Source organism: Bison bison, unplaced genomic scaffold (assembly GCF_000754665.1).
Source record: "Bison bison bison isolate TAMUID 2011002044 unplaced genomic scaffold, Bison_UMD1.0 scf7180017864276, whole genome shotgun sequence".
Classification (NCBI taxonomy): domain Eukaryota; kingdom Metazoa; phylum Chordata; class Mammalia; order Artiodactyla; family Bovidae; genus Bison; species Bison bison.
The window spans coordinates 1,204,282-1,227,754 of record NW_011494848.1 but is presented as its reverse complement, the minus strand read 5'-3'; the positions used below and the strand labels follow the sequence as shown (position 1 = coordinate 1,227,754).

At 37.6% G+C, this 23,473-nt stretch overlaps 1 protein-coding gene across 1 annotated transcript in view; it reads right to left on the bottom strand.

Moving 5' to 3' along the window:
* The window catches only part of RNF169 (ring finger protein 169), a gene marked incomplete at its 5' end in the record, with an annotated part of 54,197 nt that overhangs the window by 13,793 nt on the left and 16,931 nt on the right, over positions 1-23,473 (bottom strand). The window contains 2 exons of the mRNA XM_010848871.1: positions 8,733-8,851; positions 14,449-14,595. Coding sequence (XP_010847173.1) covers positions 8,733-8,851; positions 14,449-14,595 — 266 coding nt within the window. The remainder of the gene's footprint in view (positions 1-8,732; positions 8,852-14,448; positions 14,596-23,473) is intronic.

Here is a 23,473-nt window from a genome sequence, read left to right as displayed (position 1 = left end):
GGTGAGAGCATTTGTGAATGAGGCATGTGGAACGATGGGAATGCCCATTGGCCAAAGGGGAGGATGCACAGGAGAGGTATCCCCAGTGGCTTGGGGGTGATGTCTGTAATGTAATTAGTAAGAGCTTCATCTCTTTGAACCCTCTGGAGTCCTATCTACTGCTTTCCTAACCTCTTCCTTCTGCTCAGTCATAGAGCTCATGATTCAGTACCCGGGTTGAGGCAGGAGAGAAATAGGCTTCATCTACAGTTGGAGCCTTTTAATAAGAGAGTTTATTTACATTTAATGTAATTACCAGTAAGGAAGGACTTCTGCCACTTTTCTATTTGTTTTCTACATGTCTTACACCATTTTTACTCCATAATGCCTCCAATAATGCCTTCTTTTGTGTTAGATATCTCCTACTATAACCATTTTGATTTTCTTATTTCTTTAACCATATCTGTTATTTTCTTAGTGGTTGCCCCAGGGATTACAATTAACATCTTATTTGAAAACAATATTTCAAATTAATGCCAACTCAATTTCAGTAGTATATATAAGCTTTTTTCCTATATAACTCTACTCCCCCAATGTTGTTATTATCACATGAAGGTCACAAAAATCATGAGTGTGAAAATATTGTGGAAACTATCAACATAATATATAGATATTATTATTGCAGTATTTGGTCAGGTTAAGGGGCTTCAATGCTGGCTGAGAACAGTCAGCAATAGACTTGATAATGTTCCTGAGATTTAAGAGCTCAAACAATACCTTTGCTAAAAAAACAGGAGAAGTAATTACACCTCCCGCCTTTCCCACATCCATTTCTATATTCCCAAGCCCTAACAAGTACCTGAAACACAGTGGATATATTTAATAAATTTCTTATAAGTGAATAAAAATATGTACAGAAATACCTATGACCTGCTTAAGAAAGGAGAGAAAACCTCAATATTTATTAGGAATCTATTACCTCTCAGGTATTGTGTGTTTTAAATATATTATATCTCATTTAAACCATACAGAAACCCTGTAAATCAGCATCCCCAAATTTATAGACAAAGAACTGAAGGAAGTGATTTTTTTTCTAGGTCGCACACGAATCTCCAAAATTCTAAGGCATGTGCTCCTTCTCCCTCAGCACACTGATCTTACAGCCTGCTCTATTCCGCCACAAAACAGACCCAGCACACCTAGGGAAGTTCTCTTTTCCAAACACATAGTGAAGTCATAAACAAGAGAAAGCGGCATTGTCTGAAAGGTTACTAGCTTAAAATTTCCACTGCCAAGGGACCAGACGGTTTCTGGGATGTCTCGTTAAGCTAAAAATACCCACAACCACAATGAGTCTGACTTACAAACAAAGAAAAGGAGGAGCAGCCAGTGTCAACATGCAGCTGGAAAGCTAGAAGAGTTAATGCTTAGGAAACACTGCTTAAAGGGCTTTCAAATGGTAATACACGGTATAAAACATGAGATAGCTCATGTTATTAATTGCTTATTCATCACTCTCTCTCACATACCCATTCCACATTAGTGTCTTTTTTCCCCCCACATTACTTTCTTAATCAAAACTCTCAGGCCTGGCAGAGTCCCACCAAGAAGCTGAAGGCAAGAGAGGATCCTCCTCCCAGCCCCTAACTTGGATATGTGAGGCCCCTCACCCCAACACATACATACTTGAGTAAAGCAGAAGCAGCTTCCTAGGGCCCAACTGTAGCTGCCATGAACCCAGAAATGGGTAAGATTTTGTTACAAGCCTTCCCTTGAATATTTATTATTGGGTTATCTGCCTTGTGTACACTAGCATTCTTTTTTTTAAAGTGTACAATTTAATGGTTTAAGTGTATTCACAGAGTTATTTAACTATTACCACAATTTTAGAACATTTCCATCACCTCATAAAGAAACCTCATACCCTTTAGCTACCACTCCTAAACCCCCGTTTCTCCTCTGCACTAAGCAACCACTGATCCACTTTCTGTCTATATGTATTTGCCTACTAGGGACATACACTAGTATTTTTTTGCTGATGGATGGAACCATTGTTTCCACAGCTATATTTCAAAAGTCATGCAAAAGGCTTTGAATTCCCTCAAACAACAGGATAACTGGGCAGCTTCTTACCCAGCTCTATACAACTTTGTGGTTTTTTAGAACAAGACAACGTATAAATTATTTAAACAAACAGAAAGAAGGAAGCTCTCTGTTACAAAGGTAGATCATTTCAAGACAAAGATCTAAGTGCAGAGTCTTTTGTCATAGGATTCTGACAGTGGTTTGCTAGAAAGAGCACAGGTTTGTGGAGTCAAGAGAGACCTGAGTTCCAATTTCATCTCTGTCACTTTATTGAGGTGAGAAGTTCTAGGGTGAACTGCTTAATCTCTTTGAACTGCATTTACCTTAGCTGAAAAATAAGAATGTTAGAAATCTTACAGGATTAATGTAGAAGCTTAAGGAAATGAGGTATGTAAAGTACTAAATACAGTAGGAAGACCTGGGAGAAAGCTAGTTCCCTGATGCTACTTGTCACCATCCTGCCATATCCCTCTGAAAACCACCAGTATATTCCTATTGTAGTATGACAGAGAGATTCAGTTCAGTTCAGTTCAGTCTTTGCTACCCCTTGAACTGCAGCACGCCAGGCTTCCCTGTCCATCACCAACTCCTGGTGCTTACTCAAACTCATGTCTATTGAGCTGGTGATGCCATCCAACCATCTCATCTTCTGTTTTCCCCTTCTCCCACCTTCAATCTTTCCCACCATCAGGGTCTTTTCAAATGAGTCAGTTCTTTGCATCAGGTGGCCAAAGTATTGGAGTTTCAGCTTCAGCATCAGTCCTTCCAATGAATATTCAGGACTGATTTCCTTTAGGATGGACTGGTTGGATCTCCTTGAAGTCCAAGGGACTCTCAAGAGTCTTCTCCAAAACCATAGTTCAAAAGCATCAATTCTTCGGCATTCAATTTTCTTTATAGTCCAATTCTTACATCCATATATGACTACTGGAAAAATGATAGCTTTGACTAGATGGACCTTTGTTGGCAAAGTAATGTCTCTGCTTTTTAATATGCTGTCTAGGTTGATAATAACTCTTCTTCTAAGGAGTGTCTTTTATTCATGGCTGCAGTCACCATCTGCAGTGATTTTGAAGCCCCCCAAAATGAAGTCTGTCACTATTTCCACCGTTTCCCCATCTATTTGCCATGAAGTGATGGAACTGGATGCCATGATCTTAGTTTTCTGAATGTTGAGCTTTAAGCCAACTTTTTCCACTCTCCTCTTTCACTTTCATCAAGAGGCTCTTTCGTTCTTCTTTGCTTTCTGCCATAAGTGTGGTATCATCTGCATATCTGAGGTTGATATTTCTTCTGGACAGAGAGATGACTGACACCTCTAAAAGCTACTACTTAAGTTCCACATCACTTCTCCTTAGGCTATCTTTCTTTTCCAACTGTAGCTGCCATGCCTATATGAAATTCATACTTTTAGCAAGATTTGTCCTCTTAACTAGTTCATCTACTGGATTTCTGTTCTTTTATCCCTCTCACACACACACACACACACACACACACACACATGATCTGCCCTAGACCATCATTAAGCCTTGTGGTTTCTTTTAAATCACTACCTCAGTTTTCTCTCATAGTCTCCTTTCCCTGATAGTTATTGTTTGGACTATTCCCCACATATAACTTGCTAAATCCTATCCTGAGATTTTTTACAGAACCCACCAACTGCCCTTACCCCTTCCATTTCATGCCCTGGCCACATTTCTTCCACCCTTTAAAACCCTACTTTAAGCCACTTCTAGATACTTCAATCTTAGAGGTGAAAAGAATCTTAAATCATTCAGTGAAATCCCCTGCCCAGCAAGCAAAAAGTAGGGCATAACAACCTGTATTTTACATAAATTAAATAGAATGAGGTCAACTGATTTTACTCAAGCTCACACTACTGTTTCCCTAAAACCTCCCAAGACTGGCTTCTCCATCCTCACACCTCTCTGGCTTGTCTCTTTTCATCAGTTCTAAAGTTAGTCCTCCAGTATCACAGCATTTATGTGTCTGGTATCTGTCAGCTGAAAGAGTTCATATTTTCATGTGTTTGTTTTAAAAATGAGGAACAAGTCAGGACAGTTTAATTCATCCCAACACTAGCTGGGCATGCAGTTATTATGACTGAGTCAGGAGTCAGTCTCTGTCTCTCTCTCTTCATACACACACACCTTACAGGAAGCACAGACACTACAAGGCTCTTTTGCTGAGCCCCACTCTGAACCACAATCTCAGGCTTAAAGTATCGGAACATTAGCAAACAAAATAATGTAGTTAATTTCTACTTATTTAAGGTTTAATTATGACTTGGTGCAATACAGACTTTTCTCTTACAGAATCTATAAAAGGATCCCCTTTTATAGATCCCCCATAATCTACTGCTAATGCATTAAAGGGAGAAGCTAACTTTATAGTATAAAAGCTTTATCAGTGTGGTCCCTAGATCCCCCCCACCCAAATCCCATATTAATCTTATAGAATCTACTCTAAACAACAGCCACCAGCCATTCTGTTTCCTCTACAACTCCCAAAGTCCTCTTTCCTAGAGACCCTGCAAGTTTGACAATTCTGACAAAAAGCCTCCTTTAACCTACCCACGGGCACAAAGACCTATATCATTAAACATTTCACAAGTATTTACTGAGCCTCTCCTGTGTGCCAGGTACTGTACTAAGTATTTTGAATATAATGGCAAACAAGATTTTTGTCACTGCTTGCAAAGGATTTAAAGTCTAGTGGGAAAGTGACTTTTAGAAGGGATTTTATAAAAATCAGGATCTATAAGAAGGTGATGGGGGGACAAAAGAATACAGCGGAAAGAGCCAAGAAATCTAAGTTCTAACTCATCGTCCTTCTAGTCCAGCAGTCTAAGATTTGACAAGCCATGTTTTCTTGCTGGCCTTTAGGCTTTTCACTCTGAAACAAAGGAATTAGATACGACAATATTTATGATCCGTTTCAGCTCTGGGTTCTAAAATAAAATACAAAATAGTGGCCGCAATACTCACTGAAGACTTAACATATGCCAGAAATCTCACTAGGCACCGTTTGCTTAACCTACAGTTTTGTACAGCAGTACTGGCAATACTGCCTCACTTTCCTTTTTTCATTTTTTAAACTGGAAGGAGGATAGATGGTTTGACTATATTTTTTTAATGGTTATACCCTATTTCCCAAGTAGAAGTTTAAGTGATTTACAGTAAAAATACGAAAAATTGAGCCTTAATAAAGACCACATTAAGTAATAAATATGAGAAGAGTATACTAAATGTTATTTTTAAAAATTATATGCCATGTTGTTGATTACAGTAAAAATACGTAAAAAATGAGCCTTAATAAAGACCACATTAAGTAATAAATATGAGAAGAGTATACCAAATGTTAGTTTTAAAAATTATATGCCATGTTGTAAGGCCATGATGACCAAACTAAAAACTCTGCCATAATCCTAAACTTCTTAACAGCCAAAGCCCAGAGGAAAATGGAACTGGACATGTAGCTCTTACAAAAGACACTGGCTGAACAGAGAAAGTTTTTCCAGATTGAACTTTTAGGTAAAGAGGGTATGAGGAATGAAGGGAAATAAATTTAAATGAACAACAAACCAGTTTTTCAGATATCTAAAATAAGACCTTAACTTTATAATTTATATCTTATGGTTGAAGTTATTAAATCTTTTCAATTCACATATATTTGATGATTAACTTAGAGATGACCTTGAGTTAACTATTACTGTATCTGACTATTTGAAAGAAGCTTCATTTTCAAAGAGCTTTAACTATTACTCTATCTGACTATTTGAAAGAAGCTTCATTTTCAAAGAGCTATAGGATTTTATTAATAGCGTAGCAAAACATTCTTTGTTTTGAACGTTTCAAATGCAAATAGTCTGAGCTGCTCTCACAAGATTCAGCCAGAATCTACTGATGGACTTCTTCCAAAATAACCATCCTACCAGGCCTACTTGCTCTTACCTCCATGCTTCTGGGCTTAAGAAAGAAAAGTTTATAGAGTAGGTAAGTAAAATAAATGCAGATTAATTTGATTTAAATACAGATGTTTAAAAAAACTTTAAAAACTTTTACAAATGAATTCTCGTTAGGAAACAAACTTGCAGAGAAAACCTATTCTTTAACTGTGGCTTACAGATAGAAAAAAATGTATTTGAAATATTCCCAAACTATTACCAATGCTAATTCCTTTTTACTTGTGCCAAAACATATAACATAAAAGTTACCACTGTATCCATTTTAAGTTCAGAGGCACACTGTGATGCAACCGTCACCATGCTAATTCTCTTTTAGTATATCCATAAACCTCATCTCAGTGTCAGCACTAACAATGCCACACTATTTTCCTAAATATCATTTAAAATTGAAACAATATTTTCTTAACTAAGAAATAAAACATGTTGACTAAATAAGAGATGCAGTTCACTGTATTACCATAATAGATTTTCCAACCTAAAGTTTCTATGACATCAACAAATTATTTCCTAAAAAGATAACTGTACCAACCCAAATCCAATTAATTTTCTTTTCAATTGTCCTAGTAATTGAACTCAGCCCACAACCTTGTATATTTGGAGGAAAATGCTGAAATTCATAAATGTATAATATGACTGTAAACATCTCATAACAATAAAATGTTAAGTGAATATTTTCCTATAAATTAAGCCCATTGTGACTCAGTGTTACAAACTATGAGAAAAGATGAGCCAAGGAGCAGGAAAAGAAGATGTAGTACAGATATTCCAGAGCCACACATAATCAGAAGCACTCCCCTTGGTATATAGACTAGATTTTGCCCTTCAGAGAAGAATTTTCAAAGTTCCTTGCTAGGCATTTCTAAGTAACAACATATTAACCTTCTAACCACTTTAAAAGAATGAATTACATGGGCAGAGATCAGAATTGGTAATAAGTAGTTCACCTGTACAATGTCTACTCCAATTAATTGGGGCAATTTGGCCTTGACATCGTATTTGGGTTTTAATAGAATTTCCTTTTTTTCCAAGTAATTTCAAATGAAGATATATTAATTGACTAATTGCAGACTGCCAAGAGCAACATTATTTTGTTTCAGGGGATATTTATTGTAACTTGATCGGAATTAATGATATGATCTTTTTTTATCTTTTTCAGTAGATCCCTCTAAAAATCATTAAGATATATCTGCTATAAATGGGGAAAAGTTCTATATATACATTCTGCAGATGACAATTCTTAGTCAAGCACTCTTGAACTTTTTAACTTTACAGAGCATTTATATTTCAAGCACATATGCACAAAGCAAGAGTATCATCATCACCATAAACGGTTAAGTACAGTGGCTTACACATTATATACTGGGTCCTTATTACATCAGTCAAACTTCAGTGGCAGTAATACAGTGGCCGTTCAACAAATTTCAAATGAATGAATAAATAGTTTAGCAAACAGCCTTCCTGGAAGGAGTTACCATCACCCAGAGAAAGGAAGGCATTTAAGGGAAGGACAAGTTTAGTGAATTTTACTCACAGAAATATTCAACATTCTATAATAATCTATATGGGAAAAGAATCTGAAAAAGAATGAATATATGTATAACTGAATCACTTTGCTATATACTTGAAATGAACACAACATTAAGTCAACTATACTCCAATAAAATTTTTTAAAAAAGAACAGGAAAATCAGAACACATACAAAAAGGATTCAGATATAAAAACATCAGGGATCACAACAATGTGAACTTTACGACATTCTTAAACTTAGTAGATTTTTTTGGTTTTATTTATTAGTGATGAACAATAAAGAGCATTCAGATAAAAAGGATCCAGGTGTATGTCCACAAGTAAACAAGAGAAGGCCACTTCATAATGCTGTGTTAAGGAAGAGAAGAACCCTAGAAGTAAGAGTGAGCAACGCCAGCTTTAAACCAAAACAGACAACAAAGTGGGGTAAAGATTGTGTCTTTTCATATTAAAACAGAGTATGGCATGCAGTAGCTGTGCCCAAAATGTCCGATGAATAAACGATTTGAATAAATGATTCCTTCCAGCCTTCCTCCCTTCTTTCATTTTTCCTTCCCTTCCTTTCCCTCCTATCCATCTATCCATCCTTCCTTCCTTCCACTGAGGCCTTCATTATTCTTCCATCACCCAACATCCATCCAATTCCTCCTTCCTTTCCTCCCCAGGGCCTGCAAAGTCCAAAGTATCAAGAGATTTCTTGACAAGGGTCTTAAAAACTTTTCAGTTTGCCCTCTTGAAACCTATCAAGATATATTTTACTTCCAGGCACTGAAAAAAAGTCAACTTTGGCCTCAAGTTCCTACTAAGAGAAAAAAGTTCACAAAGAAAATCCATGGCTACTGTCTTCAGTATCAATGGATACTGAATAAGGCTTTATTGTTTCCTCCCAGAATAGAAAGTTCAACTCTTCTGTTCAGCACAGCAATTAGTACAATCCTATCCTGAGGATACCAGAAAAGGATAATGTTTACTTTTCTTTAAAAAATTCAGTTCAGTCCCTTATTTCTTTCTAATCCATATTTGAAAACCAGTTTCCCCCTTCCCCAACTCCCACCTCCCCGAAAGTAACTACAATAAATGCTTTTGCTCCCCCGCCCCACCCCCAACCCCATCCCTTTTTGCCTCATACCCCAAAATGAAAGAACCCTGACTGAGTTCATTATCAGTCTCTTACCCTGCCAGGAAAGCTAAGGAGTAGGAGCTGCTCTTGGAAACAAATGCCGAGCGGTGTGTCTGTATCATCTTGCCTCGGGAAGGTTCTTCATTCTCTGAATCTGAGAGGCGTGCAGGACACTGGCAGGAGACAAGGGAGACAACACCGTCTATTTGGGGTTCCCATGGACTCTCCCACAGCTGTTGTTCAAGTCTCTCTATTATATGCCCCTCCTCTCTCAGTCCAATCGATGTTGCCAACTGCCTCCTGGGATCCCAATCTGGATAGCCCAAATACAGCTCAAACTTAATATATCCAAAATCAAACTCACTATTTCTCTTCTCTAAGTCCCACTATGAACCCAGTTAGAAGCCTCAATGTCATCCATGACTCCTTCCCTTTTTTCAAAGTCATAATAACATTGCATAGAGCTCTTGAGTACCCCAACACACCCAAATATTTTATTTCATTTACTCTTTAACCAGTTCCACTAAGAAAGGCCTATTATCTTTTACAGATGGCAAACTGAGGCTCAGAGTAGTTAATTTGCCTAGGATTTTAGAGTTAACAGGTAGCTAATGCTGGTACTTCGATCCAGAGCATCTGTTTTCAAACTGCCTCCACGTTATTCCTACTTTGCTCCTTTGTACTCCTCACATGTCTCTCAGATCTAATACTCTACTGTCTCTCATACTCTACTTGTGTATACTCATCATCACTGCCTTTCCTTAGATTCTCATCATCTCCTGCCTTGACTACTGCAATAATCTACTTACAGGTCTTGCTCTTTCCAGCCTTTCTTCCCTCTAATCCTCTCCATCCTATTAAGCACACAGATCCCATCACTCCCCTGCTTAACTGTTGGTGACTTTAGGATCAAGTCTAAATACCTCAGCAGGATCCAATAACCTTCAAAACCTAGATCCAACCTTCTATAAAGTTTTTTTCCCAGCAGTTCCAACACAGGTAACTCCTTGAGCTCTACAGCAATCAAACTACTCTCAACTCTCCACATGTACCATCATAGTCTTTCAAAACTTCTATTCTTTGGGACATGCTATTAGTCCCTTTCCCTAAGATTCTCCTTCCACATTTTTTGCCTATAAAATATTCACTGACCTTTCAGAGGCATCTTAAATACTATTTCTCTTGAAAGGTTTTTCCATCAGTTTTTTCCATCTTGCTGACACTATTTCATTTATCTTCACTTTATTTTCGAGTTTCTTCTTGAGTTTTTAAATTTATAATGTTTCTTTTACATGTGCCTTTTACATACAACATATGAGAATTTGCTCATGATTTAATATGAGTTTCTTCTTTATAGTGTGTATGTGTGGGCTAAATCACTTCAGTCATGTCTGACTCTGGCAACCCTACAGACTGTACCCTGCCATGCTCCTCTGTCCCTGGGATTCTCCAGGCAAGAATACTGGAGTGGGTTGCCATTTCCTTCTCCAGGAGATCTCTCCAACCCAGGGACTGAACCCGTGTCTCCTGCGCCTCCTGCATTGGCAGGCAGGGGGAGCAACTATCACACTGAACTGTAGCTTCTTATTTAGGAGTCTGACTTCTGTTTTAGACAACTGACTCGGACAGCAAATGATTACCTTTTCTCTAAAACTTCTGATACTGTTATACAGTAGGTAAACAAAAAAAATGTCTAATCATCTAATGATTAACCAGTTTTCTAATGATTAAGTTAATATCAAAGTTAGAGTTATGGACAGAGGCATGCAAGGCATCTTACGGCTCAGAGTACATTGTATTCCTTAAATGTTTTGCTATTCTCTAGGCTGATAGGCACATTCATACAATAGGCTAGGTTTCCAACAGCCTGCAAGAAAGAGTTCAAGGATTATAGTTTACAGAGAAGCTCTTCAGTTTTGTAGGGTATCTATCACTCCTTAAAACCCTGTTGTACAAATTATTCACTGGAGAGACGTTAATAGCACTAACTAACTCATTACCAAATATTGTGGGAAGCAAGAAAAACCTTTGACATCAATAGACTCAACAAGGGGGTAAATAATGGCAATTCTTCTTTATTTAGGCTTTTCTACACAATCAATTCAGTACCGAATAAAAGAATATTCAAATTCCAGCTCTACTATTAGCTACCACTGTCACTAGAGGTTAGTTGCTTTACCTTTCTGAGTCTCAGTTTCTCATCTATAAAATTAAGAATTCTCTCTCTACTATTAATACACCTATTGTGATAAACCATAAAAACACACGGTGCATTAGCTCACAAGTAGTAAATGGTCAACAAAAGATAGATTGTTTACATCAACATAAGTATTATAAGAAAACACTTTAGTGTTATAATACAAATATGCCAGGTTTCTTTTAATTGTTGAAAATAAATTTACATTATTATAAATAATTACATAAAGAGAAAGTACTCTAAACCCCAACTCCTCTCTATTTCTACCCCCACAAAAACCTAAAACAATAAGATAGGAAAATATTCACCTCTCATCTTTAACACTGCATAAAAATAAACCTATAGCACAGATCCCCTGGAACAGAATATGGCAAACCACTCCAGTATTCTTGCCTGGACAATGTCATGAACAGAGGAGCCTGGTGGGCTAGAGTCCATGGGGTCTCAAAGAGTTGGACATGACTGAGAGACGAAGCATGCACACAGGCAATGAGACACATGGGTATCATCACAGTGGTGGTTTCAGACAGCAAAATATCAACAGGAGATTAATTACGTAAATCCTACAGTAAAGAATAACTAGCAGGCCACTAAATAATGATGTGGGATTCTTTATTTACATGGCAAGACATCCATGATTTATAATTTATTAAAATAGATTATAAAACAGTATGTATACTAGGTTGCATTTTCTGAAAAGAGAAACAAAATATGTTATACACACACACACACACACACACACATTTAGAAATCTGGAAGGATATTCACCAAAATGTTTATAGCAGTTATCTCTAGGTTATGGGATGACAAGCAATTTTCCACTTTCAGCTTTATAATCTTTGGTATGGCTATAATTGTTACACCAAATTGTTTCCTAACAATTTGAACTATTATTGGTATTAACTATCATAACAGATCATAATAAACACTGTGCTATTTTATTTCCATTCTAAACAAATAACAGATAACTGCTTCCAGAATTAGCCCTTGCCTTCCTCTATTTGAATTCAACTTGATAAACATGTATCAAACTCTTGTGATGTGCAAGGTACTATGAGAGATTTTTTTAAATGGTTAAGACACATTTCCTATAATCAACAAACTTACAAATCAAGTAGAGAAACACAAACACACAAATAACCATAACATAAGGAAGAATTAAATAAGTCATATAAAAGTTACAAACTGAGGACAGGAAAGTTGAGGGGGAAGAGAATGGATAATAGAAGTGGAAAAACAAGAAATTCCTACCAGTTCCAGGAAGGCAACAGCTTTTGAATTGGACATATAGAGAGATTAATAGCTTTTCATCAGGTAAGGTTAATGGTGTATCAATGAGATGAAATGCAAGAGCAAGGATCCTCAGAAGAGAAAGCATGGGTTATACGTTTGGGAGAAAGCAAACAGCTCAGTTCCCTAGAGTTCTGGGATATAAGCAAGGATAGAAAGATAAGCCAGACTAATACTAAAGACTTAAATGTGAAGAGTTCTCATTTAGTTCCACAGGAAATGGGGAGCCACTGAGCTTTTTGATTCAGGAGGGTAAAATGATCAGTCCAGCTCTAATCATATTACTCTCTATTAAAAACAATCCTTTAGCTGACTTTCCACTGAGACCACTTGAACTTCTCTTCAGTCCCAACGAATGTATCACTGGCTAAACTAAATGAAATTACTTGTCCTACACCAAAATTTCTTAAGAAATATTTGATTGTAAAGGTCTCAAAAATATGAAATATAAATGCAGACAGAAAAAAGGTAAAATCACAAAATCTAAAACTTGAAGTGTTCATAGATCCAATTTTATTCAATGTATAGGCAATTTTGCAAAACTGGCCACGACCCATCAGAATTGGTATTAATACTTCCTGATTCCTTTTAAGATTAAATTTTAGGTTGATGTAATTAATTTCTATTTCAAAGATTGAAGTGGCAAAAGAAAAAATAATTAGAGCAAATTTCCATCTTTGTTATGAGTGGATATTTGAGATCATTTCCTCAGGGAAACCTGGGTCTGGCAAGGTCAACAACAGGTTCTTTCTATCAAAGGGCCATACTAAAGAGTAAGCTCTCTGCCAAAATCGGTTTGTTCTGAAAAGGAATCTCTTTCTGGGCAGTTTTTGATGAGAACAATAATGGATAGTCCTGTTGGGGTGAAGAGGCAGAGTGTGCAGTTTTCAGAGACCACAGACAACTATGAGTTCGGGGCCATTAGTCAGAAGAACTACTATATGCACACCACCACCACGTGTTTTATTCTTGCCTTCCTAGATGAACTATATTCTCTCCAAAAGCAGTCTTTTTCCTTTTGTAGTTCCTGATGAAGAGTACATAAGCATTTCATATTTTTTAAACTGAATCTTTCAGAAGGTTGGAAAGCAAATAGTTGTTTTTAACAATCAAATAATAACAATTATTGTAACTGGGATCAAAAAGCCCCACATACACGCTGACAGTCAGCAAATACTATCAATTCAAGAAAGCTTATGTAATCTCAGTTTCTAAAGTTCAGGAAAAACGCCTTTGCAAAAAGTAAACCAAAAGCACTGAGAAATTATGTAACATGGCCAAAGTTGTATAATCTGTTATAATGCTGGGACCTGTTTAACAGGCAGACTTCTGGTATAGAGCTTTTTTCCCCTCTATTCTGTTATGCTGTCTGTCTTTATATATAATAAAACTTTATTAATCCACCTAATTAAAAATATAACCTGAAATATGAACAAGACAGAATCATAAAACATTTTAACAGGTATGACTCTAAAGGTATGCTAAGTACATACAGCAAGTAATAGAAGATGTCTGATCCAATATAAATTGCTAAAGGAAAAGAAAACCAATTGTAATCATACATTTGAGCCATAATCAGTGGGTCCTCCAAAGGGCTTTCCTGTATTAGTTAAATATACCATTTACAACCTTTTCCAGTAATTTGCTTGGTAAATAAGTAATGAAAAGAATTCAGGCAAGATTTAGCCCAATTAGAAGTTTAATTAAGTTAAGTTTAAACAAAGTATCTCATCTAATATTGAGGACTGACCCTCTAAGCCTGGGGGGCTACAGTTCATGGGGTCGCAAAAAGTCGGACATAACTGAGCACACACAGAAACAAACACACACACACACACACACACACACACACCTTGTAACTAGAGAACTATGCTGTTTGGGTTATTATAAAGAGTAAAGGGAAATAAAATACAACCTTTAAGGAAAGTTCATCCTCCTAGTTGAGGATATAACACATACAGAACTCCATCAAATAACAACACCTAAGTCAAAATGACAATATATGTATAAAGCTTACCCAAAGTAGCATATACCACACTAGGTTCTTCTTCTCACTCACCATTTTTCCCCACTGCTCCCCCTTAATCTTTTCACGCAAGTCTGATTGTCCTGTTCACAAATCATTTTCTCCAGCTCTCCATCTGGATGCTAAGTTCTTCAATACTCCTAAGTTGCACAGTCAGTGACTGTTACTGATCACCAAGACAGGTTTTTCAGATCCATGTCACCTGGGCTAACGGCTGATTTTGAGACAGGTGTCCATCAAAAAAGTGATCTACTTACATGCTCTAGATTTGTCTTCAGTACTACTGGCTCATCTCTTTTTTTCTGTTCATCCATTTTCCTTTTTCCTATTTCTGTGTCCTCTGGTAACAACTTGTGGATTTGATCTTCAGAGGTTTTCTCCTCTTGTAACTTTTCTTCTCGCAGCTAAAAATACAAATCACATCGAGACAGTAGTTTTAGGCAACAAAAGACTTAAAAATATCATTTATTCAGTAGTCTATTAGAACAAACAGGAAAGTTCTGAGACTATTTTCTTATTGGATATAAAGCCCTCTTATTTTTTAAGTAAGTCAACTTCTACTTGACTCTTGCCAAACATCCACTTCATGGCTTAAGATTTAACTTCTCTGCATTCTTGAGCAATATGAAATCACAAAAGCTAAGATAATACACATAATCAAGAACTAAGGTTTATTCACTTAGCCAAAAAACGCTGAATCTAAAAACTTTATTTCCATAATCCAGATATAACTGCAGTAGGCCAGGAGAATAGCAAAGATGTATGCCACAGAGGGTCAGGGAAGTTGGACTAAGCAAGAGAGGGCTTTGGGCCTATTGGCAACAGAAAAAATGGCTTATAACAGTCCCAATGTCTTACAATTTATGCTGTTTTCTTGTTACCTACAGGATAGGTCAAGTACATGGTCTACAAAGAAAGTGAAGGCAGGCTAATATGCTCCTCATTTCAGGAAGGTAGCATGGCATTATGAAAATAAGATAGCTTTTGGAATTAATTAGTATCTTGCTATATACTTACAGTATATCAAGAGTTCCTTTCCTAACCTCCCTTTATTCTCTTCTCATTCCCTGGGACTTTAATAAAATTTCAATGGCACAATGTATATGAAAGCAATTTTAGGCTACTAATATTTTTAATCACACTTATAAAAAATAAAACTAGAGAACAAATTTTTTCATTGGCTGTCAACTCAGAGTTATAAAACAACAATAACAATAAACAACAATATTCAGTTTTTAAAATTAATATTTCTTTTTTATTTTTTTAAGTTATGAAAGTATAGCTCATTCACAGAAGACTTGGAAAACCCAGAACAAAGTAACATATAGTCCCACTTACATTACAATTATTTTTTAAGTAGGCAAATTAAAAATTTTAGTTGGAGTTTCAATATCAAACTGAAAAGTTAATAGAATGAATAGACAGAAAAGTAGAACACAGTAGACTCGAGGGCTTCCCAGGTGGCGCTAGTGGTAAAGAACCTGCCTGCCAATGCAGGCTCTCTTGGTCAGGAAGATCTCCTGGAGGAGGACATGGCAACCCACTCCAGTATTCTTACCTAGAGAATCCCATGGACAGGAGCCTGGCAGGCTACAGTCCATAGGGTTGCACAGAGTCAGACATGACTGAAGTGCCTTAGCACACACGCACTCACACACATGAACCAATTGGTACCATGAACCAATTCCAGATAAATTAAGATTTGTACAATTTTCACACGACAGACAGACACAAATTCTATTCAAGTTCCTACAGACTATAAACTAGAAGACACTGAAACATTTCCAGGGACATAAAACAAGGTGCAAAAATTTCACGGTCTAAAGGTATTAAAATCATACAGAGCCTGTTCTCTTATCATTGTGGAATTATGTTAGAAATCAATATCAAGAGATATATGAAAATAACCCAAATATTTTTAAGTGCAATGTGACATCTACCAAGAGAGTTCATTGACTTAGTCATTTAAAGCCTCAATAAAGTTAGACTGAAAAAAACACAGATGGTGATTGCAGAGAAGAAAGCATTTAAATGAGAAATTAATATCCAAGACACTTTAAAAACCCCCTGCATCTGGAAATTAAATGTCCACTTTAAAATGATGGGTGTATCTAAGAAGCCATAACAAGGAAAATAAGAAAATTTTTGTAACAGAATAAAAACGAAAAGAGAATTTATCAGAATTTGTTGCATGCAGCTGAAACTGCTCAGTGTAACTTAAATACAATGTGGAATCTTGGAAAAGGTATGAAAACAAATAATGGACACTGGCATAAAATTTTATGAAATTTGAACAAAATCTGTACTTTAGTTAATAAAACCATATCACATGTTAATTTACTGTTTTTGATAAAGATTTAGCCTTATATTTCCAACTTCCATAGGTATGATTCCAATAAGCCTGAACTAGTCTTAACATGCTGAGTCTAACTAAAGAGGTTATGAATATGCAAAGAACACCAAATACAATGTTATATAAGGAGGAGATTCAAATGAAATAATGTATTCCCAATTTCTCAAGTCAAACAAGAACACAAGAGGATGAAAGCTGATCCATAGCTAGAGAGAAAGCAAACCTGAAGTCTATGCTAACTGCCTACATGAAAGATCAAAGCCTTTTAACAATCTTAGATGGGAAATTCTTATTCAACATGACCACAGGCTTCACTAAGGGGCATTTCACTTGAGAACAGAAAGGCAGAGTGGCAAAAAGAAAACAAGTTTCAGCATCACCTTATCATTTACTGAACTGTGTGTCAGATGTGGCACTAAAAAAAAAACTAAGGTTTACGATTTAGGTTCAGTTCAGTTCAGTCGCTCAGTCATGTACGACTCTCTGTGACCCCATGGACCCCAGGGTTCCCTGTCCATCACCAACTCCCAGACCTTGCTCAAACTCATGTCCATTGAGTCAGTGATGCCATCCAACCATCTCATCCTCTGTCGTCCCCTTTTCCTCCTGCCTCAATCTTTTCCAGCATCAGGGTCTTTTCCAATGAATCGATTCTTCACATCTGGACACCAGAGTATTGCAGCTTTAGCTTCAGCATCAGTCCTTCCTATGAATATTCAGGATTGATTTTCTTTAAGAGGGACTGCTTGGATCTCCTTGCTATTCAAGACTCTCAAGAGTCTTCTCCAATCAGTTCAGTTTAGTCACTCGGTCGAGTCCCACTCTTTACAACCCCATGAGCTGCAGCACTCCAGGCCTCCCTGTCCCAACACCAACTCCCAGAGCCTACCCAAACTCATGTCCATGGAATCGGTGATGCCATGCAACCATCTCATCCTCTGTCATCCCCTTCTCCTCCTGCCCTCAATCTTTCCCAGCAACAGGGTCTTTTAAAATGAGTCAGCTCTTCACATCAGGTGGCCAAAGTATTGGAGTTTCAGCTTTAACATCAGACCTTCCAATGAACACCCAGGACTGATCTCCTTTAGGATGGACTGGTTGGATCTCTCTGCAGTCCAAGGGACTCTCAAGAGTGTTCTTCAACACCACAGTTCAGAAGCATCAATTCTTCAGCGCTCAGCTTTCTTTATAGTCCAACTCTCACATCCATACATGACTACTGGAAAAACCATAGCTTTGACAAGATGGACCTTTGCTGGCAAAGTAACGTCTCTGCTTTTTAATATGCTGTCTAGGTTGGTAATAACTCTTCTTCCAAGGAGTAAGCATCTTTTAATTTCATGGCTGCAATCACCATCTGCAGTGATTTTGGAGCCCAGAAAAATAAAGGCAGCCACTGTTTCCACTGTTTCCCCATCTATTTGCCATGAAGTGATAGGACCAGATGCCATGATCTTAGTTTTCTGAATGTTGAGCTTTAAGCCAACTTTTTCACTCTTCTCTTTCACTTTCATCAAGAAGCTCTTTAGTTCTTCTTCGCTTTCTGCCATAAATAAGGGTGGTGTCATCTGCATATCTGAGGTTACTGATATTTCTCCCAGCAATCTTGATTCCAGCTTGTGCTTCTTCCAGCCCAGCGTTTCTCATGATTTACTCTGCATACAAGTTAAATAAGCAGAGTGACAATATACAGCCTTGACATACTCCTTTTTCTATTTGGAATCAGTCTGTTTTTCCATGTCCAGTTCTAACTGTTGCTTCTTGACCTGCATACAGATTTCTCAAGAGGCAGGTCAGGTGGTCTGGTATTCCCATCTCTTTCAGAATTTTCCACAGTTTGTGATGATCTACACAGTCAAAGGCTTTGGCATAGTCAATAAAGCAGAAATAGATGTTTTTCTGGAACTCTCTTCCAATACCACGGTTCAAAAGCATCAATTCTTTGGCACTCAGCTTTCTTTATGGTCCAACTCTCATATCCATACATAACTACTGGAAAAACCATAGCTTTGACTAGATGGGACTTTTGTTGGCAAAGCAATGTCTCTGCTTTTTAATATGCTGTCTAGGTTGGTCATAGCTTTTCTTCCATAGAGCAAGTGTCTTTTAATTTCATGGCTGCAGTCACCATCTGATGTGATTTTGGAGACCAAAAATATAAAGTCTCTCACTATTTCCATTGTTTCCCCATCTTTTTGCCATGAAGTGATCAGACCGGATGCCATGATCTTAGTTTTGAATACTGAGTTTTAAGCCAACTTTTTCACTCTCCTCTTTCACTTTCATCAAGAGGCTCTTTAGTTCTTCACTTTCTGCCATAAGGGTGGTATCATCTGCGTACCTGAGGTTATTGGTATTTCTCCCGGCAATCTTGATTCCAGCTTGAGCTTCATCCAGTCCAGCATTTCGCATGAAGTACTCTGCATTTAAGTTAAATAAGCAGAGTGACAATATACAGCCTTGTCGTACTCCTTTCCCGATTTGGAACCAGTTGGCTGTTTCATGTCCAGTTCTAACGGCTGCTTCTTGACCTGCATACAGATTTCTCAGGAGGCAGGTCAGATGGTCTGGTATGCCTATCTCTCGAAGAATTTTCCAGTTTGTTGTGATCTACACAGTCAAAAGCTTTATAGTAGTCAGTAAAGCAGAAGTAGATGTTTTTCTGGAACTCTCTTGCTTTTACAATAATCCAACAGATGTTGGCAATTTGATCTCTGGTTCCACTGCCTTTTCTAAAACCAGCTGCACATGCGGAAGTTCATGGTTCACGTACTGTTGAAGCCTGGCTTCGAGAATTCTGAGCATTACTTTACTAGCATGTGAGATGAGTGTAATTGTGCGGTAGTTTGAGCATTCTTTGGCATTGCCTTTCTTTGGGATTGGTGAAAACTGACCTTTTCCAGTCCTGTGGCCACTGCTGTTTTCCAAATTTTCTGGCATACTGAGTGCAACACTTTCACAGCATCATCTTTTAGAATTTGAAATAGCTCAACTGGAATTCCATCACCTCCACTTGCTTTGTTCGTAGTGATGCTTCCTATGGCCCACCTGACTTCACACTCCACGATGTCTGGCTCTAGGTGAGTGATCACACCATCGTGGTTATCTGGGTCATGAAGATCTTTTTTGTACAGTTCTTCTGTGTATTCTTGCTACCTCTTCTTAATATCTTCTGCTTCTGTTAGGTCCATACCATCTCTGTCCTTTATTGTGTTCATCTTTGCATGAAATGTTCCTTTAGTATCTCAAATTTTCTTGAAGAGATCTCTAGTCTTTCCCATTCTTTTTCTTTTTTTAAATTTCCCATTCTTTATTATTTTCCTTTATTTCTTTGCATTGATCACTAAGGAAGGCTTTCTTATCTTTCCTTGCTATTGTTTGGAACTCTGCATTCAAATGGGTTTATCTTTCCTTTTCTCCTTTGCCTTTCGCTTCTCTCTCAGCTATTTGTAAGGCTTCCTCAGACAACCATTTTACCTTTTTGCATTTCTTTTTCTTGGGGATAGTCTTGATCACTGCCTCCTGTACAACACGAACCTCCATCCACAGTTCTTCAGGCACTCTATCAGATCTAATCCCTTGAATCTATTTGTCACTTCCACTGTATAAGCATAAGGGATTTGATTTAGGTTATACCTGAATGGTCTAGTAGTTTTCCCTACTTTCTTCAATTTAAGTCTGAATTTGGCAATAAGGGATTCATGATCTGAGCCGCAGTAAGCTCCCAGTCTTGTTTTTGCTGATTGTATAGAGCTTCTCCATCTTCAGCTGCAAAAAACAGAATCAATCTGATTTCAGTATTGACCATCTCGTGAGAGTCCATGTGTAGAGTCTTCTCTTGTGTTGTTGGAAAAGGGTGTTTGTTATGACTAGTGCTTTCTCTTGGCTAAACTCTGTTAGCCTTTGCCCTGTTTCATTTAGTACTCCAAGGCCAAACTTGCCTGTTACTCCAGGTATCTCTTGACTTCCTACTTTTGCATTCCAGTCCCCTAGAGTGAAAAGGACATCTTTTTTGGGTGTTAGTTCTAGAAGGTCTTGTAGGTCTTCACAGAACCATTCAACTTCAGCTTCTTCAGCATTACTGGTTGGAGCATAGGCTTGGATTACAGTGATACTGAATGGTTTGCCTTGGAAAAGAGCAGAGATCATTCTGTCATTTTTGAGACTGCACCCAAGAACTGCATTTTGGACTCTTTTTTTTGACTATGAGGGCTACTCCATTTCTTCTAAGGGATTCTTGCCCACAGTGGTAGATATAATGATTATCTGAGTTAAATTCACCCATTCCAGAGTTAGGTAATGTGTTCAAATTCAGAGCCATAACCTTTGAAAGTGAAGTCGCTCAGTTGTGTCGGACTCTTTGCGACCCCATGGGCTGTAGCCTACCAGGCTCCTCTGTCCATGGGATTTTCCAGGCAACAGTCCTGGAGTGGATTGCCATTTCCTTCTCCAGGGGATCTACCCAACCCAAGGATAGAACCCGGGTCTCCCTCATTGTAGACAGATGCTTTACCATCTGAGCCACCAGGGAAGGCAATCTACATTTACCTTGGTGGTTCTCAGCCAAGGATGATTTTACAGCTGGCAATGTCTGGAGCTACTGCTAGCTGTCACAGCTGAGGGGATAGATGTATGTTGCTACTGGCATCTAGTGGGTAGAGGCCAGGAACTGCTACTAAACATTCTAAATGCATAAGATAGCCCCCAATAATATATACATACACAGATGTTGCCATTTTAAAAATTTCCTGTTTTATGTATTTTAGCGTTACTTTGTTCAGTGCTTAATTGTGTTTACATACTATGTTCTCTGGCTTTTTAAGTGTTTCAGAATGCATCCTTTGCTTCCTAATAATGTTTATTGCTGCTCTCAAAGTTTTTGACAGTGAATTTGTGCTATTGGCAAAACAACTTTTTCACTGCAATGTTGAGTCTCTGTGAACACAGCATCAAATTGAAGTTAAAAATTTACAAAATTGAAAACCCCATATATCTGTTTAAATCTTCATATGAATCATGTTGGTATTTTCTCTATCCTGGATTCTGTAGATGCTAGTTTTTGGTCCCTTTTGATGGTTATTTATAAGGACTTGAGAACTTGGTCTCTAGGAAAGAGTTTTTATACTCAGGGAAAATGGCTCAGATAGTGTCAGACAATAGCATATAAACCTGAATAAGAAGAACTGATAGCTGCTGTTCATTGAACTCTTCTATGTTTCAGATATGAAGTTTATAGAGCTTACCTTATTTAATCCTCAAGGGCTTTGTTTGTACCTATCATTACCATTTTATAGACACAAAAATTAACACTCAGTGGTTATTTCCTAAAGTCTGTGTTTGAACACTGAAGAGCTTAGGTTTTAAGGCAAACCACTGGCTTCAAATACTAGCGTTTCCCAACCTCAGTACTATTGACATTTTGGGCCAGATAGTTCTTTGTTAAGGTAAGCAGGTCAGAGTCTGAGTAGAAGGCTTTTTCATGAATACTTTGCTGGGGAGCAAGAGTTAAGGATGGAATGGTACAACAAGAAACAGCAAGCCAATAAAAGTGGTTGGGCTAATAGTTGTCCTACAGAGGACAATGTGAGAAACTGTATGAAATCCAGCTCAAGACTCAATCTGATGTGAGAAACGAGGAAGCAAATATTATATACATATATATGTATGTGTGTGTGCGCGTGCATGCATACATAGACTCCCACCTCCTGCTGACCAAGGTTTGCTCCACTGGATGTTAAATACCCCTCACACTGGCTTGTACAACTCCAGTAAGTTCCCATGGAAAGCACCGTACAGCAACCACAGAGGAGCCCTAGACCTAAAAGCAAGAAGCAAGCAGTGTGAGCCAAAACAAGAGATCTCAGACTGTACCAAGTGAAGTTGCCCACCTCTGTAAAGTGGGATGCTTTTTACTGCCTCCATTTTTTAAAATGTTTACTTATTTATTGGCCATGCTGGGCACTCACGGGATCTTAGCTCCCTGACCAAGGATGAAACCTGTGCCCCCTGCAGTGGAAGGGGTGAGTCCTAATCACTGGACCATGAGGGAATTCCCTGCCTCCATTTTTAGATACTATTAGTGACAACTATTGACTTCCATATAGTAATCTCATTCTCAGCCACACTACCAAGAATACCATGTAATTTTTTTCCTCAAAGTATCTTTACTTTGTCATTATTAATTTTTTAAAGTAAACTTCTTTTAGGCTGTGCTGTGCATGTGGGATCTTAGTTCCCCGATCAGGGATCAAACCCATGCAGCCTACAGTTGAAGCACAGGGTCTTGACCACTGGACCATCAGGGAAGTCCCCAAAATAAACTTTTAAAAACCAAGTCACTATACACACATGTACAAATGGTAAGTGTAAAACATGAAAAATTCTACAAAATAAGCACATCCATGTGACCACCACCCAAATCAAGAACCCCTTGTGCCTACTCCTCACCCCAAAATATCCATGATCCCAGTTTACAACACCAAAAACATACTTTCACCTATTTTTGAATTTTATATAAATGGAATTTTATGTACGTACTGAATCTCTCTTCCTTCAGTCAACATTTCATTTGTGATCCAAGAGGGAGGGATATATGTACACACATAGCTGATCACTTTTTGTATAGCAGAAACTAACACAACATTGTAAAGCAACTACCCCCAATTTAAAACTGAACATTCCATTTGTGAGATTCATCCATGTAGGTGTATTTAGTAGTTTGTTCTTTCTCATTGTTTTATACTACTCCATTGTTTGACTACAAAATAACTCAATAATTTTATTATTATAGATATTTGTGTAACTATTAATTTTTTTATTCACAAATAAACTACTATGACCATTCTTGAAAATGTATCCTGATACATATACTGTTCTGTGGGATATATTCTAGAAGAGAAGCTGTTTAGTCATAAAGTAGGGGTACACTG